Source organism: Eriocheir sinensis, chromosome 69 (assembly GCF_024679095.1).
Source record: "Eriocheir sinensis breed Jianghai 21 chromosome 69, ASM2467909v1, whole genome shotgun sequence".
NCBI classification, from domain to species: Eukaryota; Metazoa; Arthropoda; class Malacostraca; order Decapoda; family Varunidae; genus Eriocheir; species Eriocheir sinensis.
This window is the reverse complement of record NC_066577.1, coordinates 6,104,155-6,116,654: the sequence shown is the minus strand read 5'-3', so window position 1 is coordinate 6,116,654 and position 12,500 is coordinate 6,104,155. Positions and strand designations below refer to the sequence as shown.

Below are 12,500 nucleotides of genomic sequence, written 5' to 3'. Positions count from 1 at the left end.
AGAGGAAGAGAAGGAAATTGAAAGGGAAGGAAGGAAGGAAGGAAGGAAGGAAGGAAGGAAAGAAAGGAAGGAAGGAAAGAAAGGAAGGAAGGAAGGAAGGAAGAGAGAAAGGAAGAAAGGAAGGAAGGAAGGAAGGAAGAAAGGAAGGACGAGAGAAAGGAAGAAAGAAAGAAAGAAAGGAAGGAAGGAAGGAAGGAAAGAAGAAAGGAAGAAAGAAAGGAAGGAAGGAAGGAAAGAGAAAGAAAGAAAGAAAGAAAGGAAGGAAGGAAGGAAGGATGGATGGATGAAAGAAAGGAAGGAAGAAAGGAAGGAAAGAAAGAAAAGGAAGGAAAGAAAGAAGGAAGGAAAGAAAGAAAGAAAGCAAGAAAGGAAGGAAGGAAGGATGGATGGATGAAAGAAAGGAAGGAAGGAAGGAAGGAAAGAAAGAAAAGGAAGGAAAGAAAGAAGGAAGGAAGGAAAGAAAGAAAGAAAGAAAGAAGGAAAGAAAGGAAGGATGGATGGATGGATGAAAGGAAGGAAGGAAGGAAGGAAGGAAGGAAAGAAAGAAAAGGAAGGAAAGAAAGAAGGAAGGAAGGAAAGAAAGAAAGAAAGAAGGAAAGAAAGGAAGGAAGGAAGGATGAAAGAAAGAAAGAAAAGGAAGGAAAGAAAGAAGGAAGGAAAGAAAGAAAGAAAGAAGGAAAGAAAGGAAGGAAGGAAGGATGAAAGAAAGAAAGAAAGAAAGGAAAGGAAGGAATTTAAAGAATGTTGAAATAAAAAAAGAAATAAAACTTGACTCATAAACAACAACAACAACAACCTCAAAATCTCTCTCTCTCAAATCACTTTAATATATTTTTTTTCTTTTTTTCTTCTTCTTATCGAATCTTATCACAAACTGAGCCTTTTAAAACGCATTCCTGTGTGTGTGTGTGTGTGTGTGTGTGTGTGTGTGTGTGTGTGTGTGTGTGTGTGTGTGTGTGTGTGTGTGTGTGTGTGTGTGTGTGTGTGTGTGTGTGTGTGTGTGTGTGTGTGTGTGTGTGTGTGTGTGTGTGTACATGATAAATAGTGTGGGTTTAAAGATGTATGTTCTCTCTCTCTTGAATAATCCATTAGAACAGAGAGAGAGAGAGAGAGAGAGAGAGAGAGAGAGAGAGAGAGAGAGAGAGAGAGAGAGAGAATTAATACATCTGATTACCATGTGGAGTGAGCTATCTCTAATCTCTAATCTTTAATATGGATACTATGTTTTTTGGGGGACTGGAAAAATATCATGAAAAATAATTAGTATATTGGGCCATCTCTCTCTCTCTCTCTCTCTCTCTCCAATGCAATTTATCTTAATACATTCAACGAAACAGTTAATAATAATAGTCATAATAATAATAATAATAATAATAATAATAATAATAATAATAATGTTTTTTTTAAGAACGTAAGGAGTCTGCATGAGGCTGGTAGGTCTATACAAGGCAGGTCCCATCATAAAACTACCCCTGGAAATGCCCACAACTCCTACGAAAGCCTTGGCAAATGTGTGTTTCTTTAGGTTCACGGTACAGAGGAAGGGTCACACTACCACCAGGGTCATGAAACTACTCCTGGAAATGCCCACAACTCCTACGAAAGCCTTGTCAAATGTGTGTTTCTTTAGGTTCACGGTACAGAGGAAGGGTCACACTACCACCAGGGCCATGAAACTACCCCTGGAAATGCCCACAACTCCTACGAAAGCCTTGTCAAATGTGTGTTTCTTTAGGTTCACGGTACAGAGGAAGGGTCACACTACCACCAGGGTCATGAAACTACCCCTGGAAATGCCCACAACTCCCACGAAAGCCTTGTCAAATGTGTGTTTCTTTAGGTTCACGGTACAGAGGAAGGGTCACACTACCACCAGGGTCACAAAACTACCCCTGGAAATACCTACAACTCCAATGAAAGCCTTGTCAAATGTGTGTTTCTTTAGGTTCACGGTACAGAGGGAGGGTCACACTACCACCAGGATCACAAAACTACTCCTGGAAATCCCCACAACTCCCACGAAAGCCTTGTCAAATGTGTGTTTCTTTAGGTTCACGGTACAGAGGAAGGGTCACACTACCACCAGGGTCATGAAACTACTCCTGGAAATGCCCACAACTCCTACGAAAGCCTTGTCAAATGTGTGTTTCTTTAGGTTCACGGTACAGAGGAAGGGTCACACTACCACCAGGGTCATAAAACTACCCCTGGAAATGCTCACAACTCCTACGAAAGCCTTGGCAAATGTGTTTCTTTAGGTTCACGGTACAGAGGAAGGGTCACACCACCACCAAGGATATAAAACTACCCCTGGAAATGCCCACAACTCCTACGAAAGCCTTGTCAAATGTGTGTTTCTTTAGGTTCACTGTACAGAGGAAGGGTCACACTACCACCAGGGTCATGAAACTACTCCTGGAAATGCCCACAACTCCTACGAAAGCCTTGTCAAATGTGTGTTTCTTTAGGTTCACGGTACAGAGGAAGGGTCACACCACCACCAAGGATATAAAACTACCCCTGGAAATGCCCACAACTCCTACGAAAGCCTTGTCAAATGTGTGTTTCTTTAGGTTCACGGTACAGAGGAAGGGTCACACTACCACCAGGGATATAAACCTACCCCTGGAAATGCTCACAACTCCTACGAAAGCCTTGTCAAATGTGTGTTTCTTTTGGTTCACGGTACAGAAGGGTCACACTACCACCAGGGTCATGAAACTACTCCTGGAAATGCCCACAACTCCTACGAAAGCCTTGTCAAATGTGTGTTTCTTTAGGTTCATGGTACAGAGGAAGGGTCACACTACCACCAGGGTCACAAAACTACTCCTGGAAATGCTCACAACTCCTACGAAAGCCTTGTCAAATGTGTGTTTCTTTAGGTTCACGGTACAGAAGGGTCACACCACCAGCAGGGTCATAAAACTATACCATACATACATTCAAGAAGAGGTTGAATCAGATCATTGAAAGTGAGGTTAGGTTGGGTTTGACTTACTGGAAATGCCTTGTACAGATCAGCCACCTATTGCAACCTCATGTTCCTATGTTAAATACACCTTGTGGAAGACTTCAGTGCCTCTGTAACTTGCACTCCTTAAAATGAAACCCAGTACTCTGTTTGCATGACATCAAGGCTCAAAACACTACCCATGGCAATACTAACATCTCTACTAGTGTGTGTGTGTGTGTGTGTGTGTGTGTGTGTGTGTGTGTGATTTCCAGGGTCATAACACTACCCATGGCATACTAACATCTCTACTAATGTGTGTGTGTGTGTATGATTTCCAGGGTCATAACACTACCCATGGCAATACAAACATCTCTACTAGTGTGTGTGTGTGTGTGTGTGTGTGTGTGTGTGTGTGATTTCCAGGGTCATAACACTACCCATGGCAATACTAACATCTCTACTAGTGTGTGTGTGTGTGTGTGTGTGTGTGTGTGTGTGTGTGTGTGATTTCCAGGGTCATAACACTACCCATGGCAATACTAACATCTCCTCTACCAAAGCCTTAGCAAATGTGCGTGTGTGTGTGTGTGTGTGAGTGTGTGTGATTTACAGGGTCATAACACTACCCATGGCATACTAACATCTCTACGAAGGCCTTAGCAAATGTGTGTGTGTGTGTGTGTGTGTGTGTGTGTGTGTGTGTGTGTGTGTGTGTGTGTATGATTTCCAGGGTCATAACACTACCCATGGCATACTAACATCTCTACGAAGGCCTTAGCAAATGTGTGTGTGTGTGTGTGTGTGAGTGTGTGTGTGTGTGTGTGTGTGTGTGTGTGTGTGTGTGTGTGTGTGTGTATGATTTCCAGGGTCATAACACTACCCATGGCAATACTAACATCTCCTCTACCAAAGCCTTAGCAAATGTGTGTGTGTGTGTGTGTGTGTGTGTGTGTGTGTGTGTGTGTGTGTGTGTGTGTGTAATCACCATAACGGCCTGAACACGTGTTGGACTCGTCATCGCCAGCAGGAACCCTCCCGACATGAACAAGCTGGCTGGGTGCGGTTGGTCAGTCTTAGGATTGGCTCACCCAGCTAGCCAGGTTACTGATGATGATGGAGTATGATACAAGAATACTCCAACAAGTGTTTGAAACTAATGTAGAAAATATTAACATTTACATTTATTTAATTATTTTCATTTATAAAAAAAATAAAAAAAATCAGTTTAACCCGATAGCAGCGACGGGCCAAATTTGTGGCTTTACCGTGTAGCAGCGACGGGCCAAATTTGTGGCTTCACCGTGTAGCAGCGACGGGCCAAATTTGTGGCTTTACCGTGTAGCAGCGACGGGCCAAATTTGTGGCTTTACCGTAGCAGCGACGACCAAATTTGTGGCTTCACCGTAGCAGCGACGGGCCAAATTTGTGGCTTCACCGTGTAGCAGCGACGGCCAAATTTGTGGCTTTACCGTAGCAGCGACGGCCAAATTTGTGGCTTTACCGTAGCAAAACGGGCCAAATTTGTGGGCTTACCACCCGCTTCGTAGCAGTGACGGGCCAAATTTGTGGCTTTACCGTGTAGCAGCGACGGGCCAAATTTGTGCCATGATATAAACCCCCCAAAAGAGATGATACATAATCTGATCACAAATGCTTTGATATATATTATGAAATGGTTTGTGTGAGGGGTGATTTTTTCTCATTTTTCTTGCTTAGAGGGACCATTAAGAAACATGATCCCCGCAGCTTCTACCGGGTTAAAATTCACCAACATAATAATTCTGATTGTGTTGGCAGTTCAGTTTTTATGTCAGATTATACTTCAATTGTAGGAGAGCAAATAAATAAATAAAATAAAAAATCCATTTATTAATACATGAAAGGAAAGTTTTGTTCAGTCAGCGCAACATCTGTGGTCATATGCCGGAGAGAGACAGAAGGGGAAGGAATTATAGGAGAAGGGAACAGACCCCAGGAGACAGGAAAAAGTTGGAAAGTTTGGTTTAGTGGGCGCAACATCTGTGGTCATATGCGGAGAGAGACAGAAGGGAAGGAATGATATGAGAATGGAACAGACCCCAGGAGACAGTAAAAAGTTGGAAAGTTTTGTTTAGTCGGCGCAACATCTGTGGTCATATGCCGGAGAGAGACAGAAGGGGAAGGAATTATAGGAGAAGGGAACAGACCCCAGGAGACAGGAAAAAGTTGGAAAGTTTGGTTTAGTGGGCGCAACATCTGTGGTCATATGCCGGAGAGAGACAGAAGGGGAAGGAATTATAGGAGAAGGGAACAGACCCCAGGAGACAGGAAAGTTTGGTTTAGTCGGCGCAACATCTGTGGTCATATGCCGGAGAGAGACAGAAGGGGAAGGAATTATAGGAGAAGGGAACAGACCCCAGGAGACAGGAAAGTTTGGTTTAGTCGGCGCAACATCTGTGGTCATATGCCGGAGAGAGACAGAAGGGGAAGGAATCATAGGAGAAGGGAACAGACCCCAGGAGACAGGACACAACCCCTGATTAATACCTGGTACCCATTCACTGCTGGGTGGACAGGGGCGTAGGGTATCGGAAAAGGCACCCAAATTTTTCCACTCCACCCGGGAATCGAACCTGAGCACATGGACAGACTGACTGTATCACCCAGCAAGCCTTCACACGACTGGACCTTGGTGCGCCCAGGAGACCTTCAGCTCCCCTTGTGCAGCACTTTGCATACCTAGGTACCATGAGAAGTACAACATCACCTTCTCATACAGCATCGTCAGAAAACACACGGCCAGTGGCATGCAAGTGTTGATGAGTGATGGGGAAGGAGCGCACCCACCCCCTGCCTCACTCCTGCATTAAGAGGGAAAAAGTTGGATATGCCTCCCCGACACATCAACACTCTCAGGCCCAGAGTAAACGCCGGTTAGCACCTACGTCAGTGAGCCTTGCAGGAACATGGAATAGTTAGCTCAGCATTAACCCCTAACGCAAGGACATGTCTACTGCGTCCTTGTGTCCTTTAGCCAATATAGGAGTTGTTTTATCTCTATATTTATGGTTACATCTCAAAATTATCAATTAATTTATGTTTCTTCATGTGCATCATTTAATTCTGCATGTTTTCATATATAATACATGATGATTGTGTTGAGTTTACGGCTGAAAACTTGTTATATTCAATAGCGACATTTGAAATTTGGCGCGGGTGGCGATCCCGGATACGGCGCGGGGCACTGTTTTGGCCCAACCATAGTCAGTTTCTTTATGTGCATGTTTTCATATATAATACATGATGATTGTGTTGAGTTTACGGCTGAAAACTTGTTACATTCAATAGCGACATTTGAAATTTGGCGAGCGTGGCGATCCCGGATACGGCGCGGGGCACTGTTTTGGCCCGGCCGTAGTGAGTTTCTTTGTGTGCAACATTTAATTCTGCATGTTTTCATATATAATACATGATGATTGTGTTGAGTTTACGGCTGAAAACTTGTTATATTCAATAGCGACATTTGAAATTTGACATGCGCGGCGATCCCGGATACGGCGCGGGGCACTGTTTTGACCCGGCCGTAGTGAGTTTCTTTGTGTGCAACATTTAATTCTGCATGTTTTCATATATAATACATGATGATTGTGTTGAGTTTACGGCTGAAAACTTGTTACATTCAATAGCGACATTTGAAATTTGACATGCGCGGCGATCCCGGATACGGCGCGGGGCACTGTTTTGACCCGGCCGTAGTGAGTTTCTTTGTGTGCAACATTTAATTCTGCATGTTTTCATATATAATACATGATGATTGTGTTGAGTTTACGGCTGAAAACTTGTTACATTCAATAGCGACATTTGAAATTTGACATGCGCGGCAATCCCGGATACGGCGCGGGGCACTGTTTTGACCCGGCCGTAGTGAGTTTCTTTATGTGTATGTTTTCATATATAATACATGATGATTGTGTTGAGTTTATGGCTGAAAACTTGTTACATTCAATAGCGACATTTGAAATTTGACGCGCACGGCGATCCCGGATACGGCGCGGGGCACTGTTTTGGCCCGGCCGTAGTGAGTTTCTTTGTGTGCACCATTTAATTCTGCATGTTTTCATATATAATACATGATGATTGTGTTGAGTTTACGGCTGAAAACTTGTTATATTCAATAGCGACATTTGAAATTTGACATGCGCGGCAATCCCGGATACGGCGCGGGGCACTGTTTTGACCCGGCCGTAGTGAGTTTCTTTATGTGCATGTTTTCATATATAATACATGATGATTGTGTTGAGTTTATGGCTGAAAACTTGTTACATTCAATAGCGACATTTGAAATTTGACGCGCACGGCGATCCCGGATACCTCGCGGGGCACTGTTTTGGCCCGGCCGTAGTGAAGGGGTTAGCACTGAACAGATCGTGAAACCCAAACAGGTGGGTCGTTAAGAGACCATTGAAATTTTGAGCGATATCGTTACCAGAGCAAATAAGAACACACATTGACGGGTACATCGGCAAACATAAACACATGGAATAGTTAGCATAAATTAACACTGAGCTGGTCGTTAAACCCAAACAGGTGGGTCGTTAAGGGAACATTGGTAGTTAAAGAATGCTTGTAAGATGGAAATTGTTAAGCGAAGGAAATATTGCCATAGGGATTTTCTTCTTCTTCTTCTTCTTCTTCTTGTCATTTCCCCGTCAATATTTTCCTTTTTTATATTAACCCTTCTCTCGGACACTCCTCTGAGCTTTTCGTAGGAGCGTCAAATAGCGTTTTTTATTACAGTTTCCTTTTTTTTCCCCTTGTGGTCTCCTTTACTAAAAAAAATAAAAAATAAAAACAAACAGCGCCTCTCCTGTTTTGTTTTGACAGAGCAGCGTCGATCGGCAATTTCTCTTCCTGTTTTTCTTTGTGCCCTTGAGCTGCCTCCCTCGTGAAACAATGACGTCTGCCAGAGGGTTAGTGCTGTTTTCGACACTGTTATTGACGCAAGACTTTATACCCCAGCTTTATATTCTAACAGTCTGGCAAAGTTGCAAAGTTATCTTACTCAGCATCTTATATCTACCAACTTCCGACCCCAAAACTGTCTCGTGGGCGCCAGTAACTAGATTCATTTATATTTATCGTTAAAACAGTTAATTCCTGATGTTTCCTGGCAACAGTTACGCGTCAAAAAAACGGTAATTATGTGTCTCTGAGTACGATAATTTGGCAACATTGCAGTCTTGGTTTACGCCTGGTAAGTCCGCAGTTGACCAGATCCAACTTCATATCCTCGTGGAGCGTCGATGTGAGTCTTGACAGGGGTTGCTCACAGCCTATGTCGACCTCAAGAGGATGTTTGACTCAGTGCATCGAGAGGCATTCAGCGGCTCCGTGGGGTTCCTGCAATGACCGCTGACCTGGCTGGACGTGAGTGTGCTGTGGAGTGTGGGGGAGGCGTTTCCAGAACAAGGGGGACTGAAGGGCTCCTGGGTGCACCAAGGTCCAGTCACGTGGAGGCTTGCTAGGTGAGTCAGTCTGTCCATGCATGTGGCGGGGATATCAAGGGCATCAAAGCTCCTCACGCCTTGGACATGTAGTGCGTAACAACGGTGCTTCTGCCAGGAAGTCACTCGGCGGACTGGCCTGACCTGCGGTATTGTGGACTTGCTCAACACAAGTATCTAAGTGACGCTGTCGATATCTAGGTATGCAAAGAGTGTGCAGTCTTAACCCGGTGGTAGCAGCCGGGATCATGTTTCTTAATGGTCCCCCCAAGCGAGAAAAATGAGAAAAAATCACCCCTCACACAAACCATTTCATAATATATATCAAAGCATTTGTGATCAGTTTATGTATCATCTATTTTTGGGGTTTATATCATGGCACAAATTTGGCCCGTTGCTGCTACAAGGTAAAGCGCCTTTTCCGATACCCTACGCCCCTGTCCACCCAGCAGTGAATGGGTACCAGGTATTAATCGGGGGTTGTGTCCCGTCTCCTGGGGTCTGTTCCCTTCTCCTATAATTCCTTCCCCTTCTGTCTCTCTCCGGCATATGACCACAGATGTTGCGCCCACTAAACGAAACTTTCCAACTTTTTCCTGTCTCCTGGGGTCTGTTCCCTTCTCCTATAATTCCTTCCCCTTCTGTCTCTTTCCGGCATATGACCACAGATGTTAAACAAAACTTTCCAACTTTTTTCCTGTCTCCTGGGTCTGTTCCCTCTCCTATATCCTCCTTTTCCTGTCTCCTGGGTCTGTTCCCTTCTCCTATAATTCCTTCCTTCTGTCTCTCTCCGCATATGACCACAGATGTTGCGAACTTTCCAACATTTTCCTGTCTCCTGGGTCTGTTCCTTCTCCTATAATTCCTTCCCTCCTGTGTCTCTCCGGCATATGACCACAGATGTTGCGCCCACTAAACAAAACTTTCCAACATTTTCCTGTCTCCTGGGGTCTGTTCCCTTCTCCTATAATTCCTTCCCCTTCTGTCTCTCTCCGGCATATGACCACAGATGTTGCGCCGACTAAACGAAACTTTCCAACATTTTCCTGTCTCCTGGGGTCTGTTCCCTTCTCCTATAATTCCTTCCCCTTCTGTCTCTCTCCGGCATATGACCACAGATGTTGCGCCGACTAAACGAAACTTTCCAACTTTTTCCACTGTACTGCTGAAAACACGAAGCTCGCACACTAGACAACAAATATAGTTGGACACAAGTGCATGGGTGCCGTCTATGTGAGTCTACAACGTTTACCGAGACCCCATTCCCACTGTTTCCCGCCCTGAGCGCTCTGGTCTTGCGGCAGAGAAAGAGAACCCACATTGCTATCTTCATTTATTTCATTTCTAGGGGACCCGCAGAGGGCTTTGTGTGGGGGATTCAAGGGGCCAGGACAGGGTTAGGATGAGGAAAGGTATTGGGACATGGTGAAGCGCCAGGACTAGGGAGATGATGACTAATGATCCTGTTCCTAAATGAGTCAAGAGTGGGACTATTGACTACATGAGAAGGGAGATGATTGCACTCCTGGATGCTGCGGGGAAAGAATGAATATTTGAATATACTTGTGTTAGTCTGGTAAGTGTGGTATTAAGGTTGTGGTTGCCTAAAGTGGATCGTGTAGTTGTTGGGTGTAGATAAGTGTCTTTGTTTACATCTACTAAATTGTTTGTGATTTTATATAGCATTTGTTGTCTGTGTATTTCTCTTTGTGTTGCTAATGGGTCTAATTTTATGTCTTGTTTAACCCGGTAGCAGCAGGGATCATGTTTCTTAATGGTCCCTCTAAGCAAGAAAAATGAGAAAAAATCACCCCTCACACAAACCATTTCATAATATATATCAAAGCATTTGTGATCAGATTATGTATCATCTATTTTTGGGGGTTTATATCATGGCACAAATTTGGCCCGTCGCTGCTACACGGTAAAGCCACAAATTTGGCCCGTCACTGCTACACGGTAAAGCCACAAATTTGGCCCGTCGCTGCTACACGATAAAGCCACAAATTTGGCCCGTCGCTGCTACACGGTAAAGCCACAAATTTGGCCCGTCACTGCTACACGGTAAAACCACAAATTTGGCCCGTCGCTGCTACACGGTTAAGCAAGTGACTGATGTGGTTTGTCTGTGATCATATCTGGCCCATCTTGCAGCCTTGTTTTGTATGGCCTATAATTCATTTGTTATTGTTAGTGCGTGAGATCCACTTGTACAAGCAGGATATTTGTACACCAAGTCACCACTCGTAAACCAAGGAATTTCAAGTGATCGTTTTTTGCTTGTAAATGAAAACACTCGTAAACCAAGGAATTTCAAGTGATCATTTTTTGCTTGTAAATGAAAACACTCGTAAACCAAGGAATTTCAAGTGATCATTTTTTGCTTGTAAATGAAAACACTCGTAAACCAAGGAATTTCAAGTGATCATTTTTTGCTTGTAAATGAAAATACTCGTAAACCAAGGAATTTCTAGTCAGTATTTTTTGCTTGTAAATGAAAACACTCGTAAACCAAGGAATTTCAAGCGATTATTTTTTGCTTGTAAATGAAAACACTCGTAAACCAAGGAATTTCTAGTGATCATTTTTTGCTTGTAAATGAAAACACTCGTAAACCAAGGAATTTCAAGTGATTATTTTTTGCTTGTAAATGAAAACACTCGTAAACCAAGGAATTTCTAGTGGTTATTTTTTGCTTGTAAATGAAAAGACTCGTAAACCAAGGAATTTCTAGTGATCACTTTTTGCTTGTAAATGAAAACTCGTAAACCAAGGAATTTCAAGTGATCATTTTTTGCTTGTAAATGAAAACACTCGTAAACCAAGGAATTTCAAGTGATCATTTTTTGCTTGTAAATGAAAAGACTCGTGAACCAAGGAATTTCTAGTGATCATTTTTTGCTTGTAAATGAAAAGACTCGTAAACCAAGGAATTTCTAGTGATCATTTTTTGCTTGTAAATGAAAATACTCGTAAACCAAGGAATTTCAAGCGATTATTTTTTGCTTGTAAATGAAAACACTCGTAAACCAAGGAATTTCAAGCGATTATTTTTTGCTTGTAAATGAAAACACTCGTAAACCAAGGAATTTCAAGTGATCATTTTTTGCTTGTAAATGAAAACACTCGTAAACCAAGGAATTTCAAGTGACTATTTTTTGCTTGTAAATGAAAAGACTCGTAAACCAAGGAATTTCTAGTGATCATTTTTTGCTTGTAAATGAAAAGACTCGTAAACCAAGGAATTTCAAGCGATTATTTTTTGCTTGTAAATGAAAACACTCGTAAACCAAGGAATTTCAAGTGATCATTTTTTGCTTGTAAATGAAAACACTCGTAAACCAAGGAATTTCAAGTGATCATTTTTTGCTTGTAAATGAAAACACTCGTAAACCAAGGAATTTCTAGTGATCATTTTTTGCTTGTAAATGAAAACACTCGTAAACCAAGGAATTTCTAGTGATCATTTTTTGCTTGTAAATGAAAACACTCGTAAACCAAGGAATTTCAAGCGATCATTTTTTGCTTGTAAATGAAAACACTCGTAAACCAAGGAATTTCTAGTGATCATTTTTGGCTTGTAAATGAAAAGACTCGTAAACCAAGGAATTTCTAGTGATCATTTTTTGCTTGTAAATGAAAACACTCGTAAACCAAGGAATTTCAAGTGATCATTTTTTGCTTGTAAATGAAAACACTCGTAAACCAAGGAATTTCTAGTGATCATTTTTTGCTTGTAAATGAAAACACTCGTAAACCAAGGAATTTCAAGTTATCATTTTTTGCTTGTAAATGAAAACACTTTCAGAAACCAAGGAATTTCTAGTGATCATTTTTTGCTTGTAAATGAAAACACTCGTAAACCAAGGAATTTCTAGTGATCATTTTTTGCTTGTAAATGAAAACACTCGTAAACCAAGGAATTTCAAGTGGTTATTTTTTGCTTGTAAATGAAAACACTCGTAAACCAAGGAATTTCAAGTGACTATTTTTTGCTTGTAAATGAAAACACTCGTAAACCAAGGAATTTCTAGTGATAATTTTTTGCTTGTAAATGAAAA

The 12,500-nt window shown here is 42.3% G+C and overlaps 2 protein-coding genes across 29 annotated transcripts in view; one reads left to right on the top strand and one right to left on the bottom strand.

Annotated features, from left to right (window-relative positions):
- The window catches only part of LOC126988483 (melanoma-associated antigen C1-like), a 109,851-nt gene that overhangs the window by 50,438 nt on the left and 46,913 nt on the right, over positions 1-12,500 (top strand). For 8 of the 28 annotated variants that reach the window (XR_007742067.1, XR_007742068.1, XR_007742047.1 and 5 more), the window contains 2 exons: positions 1,736-1,945; positions 2,051-2,155. The exons of 1 other annotated variant lie outside the window; for it this stretch is intronic. Coding sequence is in view for 2 of the 27 variants with exons in the window: in XM_050846618.1 (XP_050702575.1) it covers positions 1,526-1,630; positions 1,736-1,945; positions 2,051-2,258 (523 nt within the window). In the remaining 25 variants the exon portion in view is untranslated. 19 more of the 28 variants (XR_007742061.1, XR_007742057.1, XR_007742058.1 and 16 more) reach the window with 12 other exon arrangements.
- LOC126988478 (SNF-related serine/threonine-protein kinase-like) overlaps positions 1-12,500 on the bottom strand; it is a 64,915-nt gene that overhangs the window by 47,846 nt on the left and 4,569 nt on the right. The window lies entirely within an intron of this gene.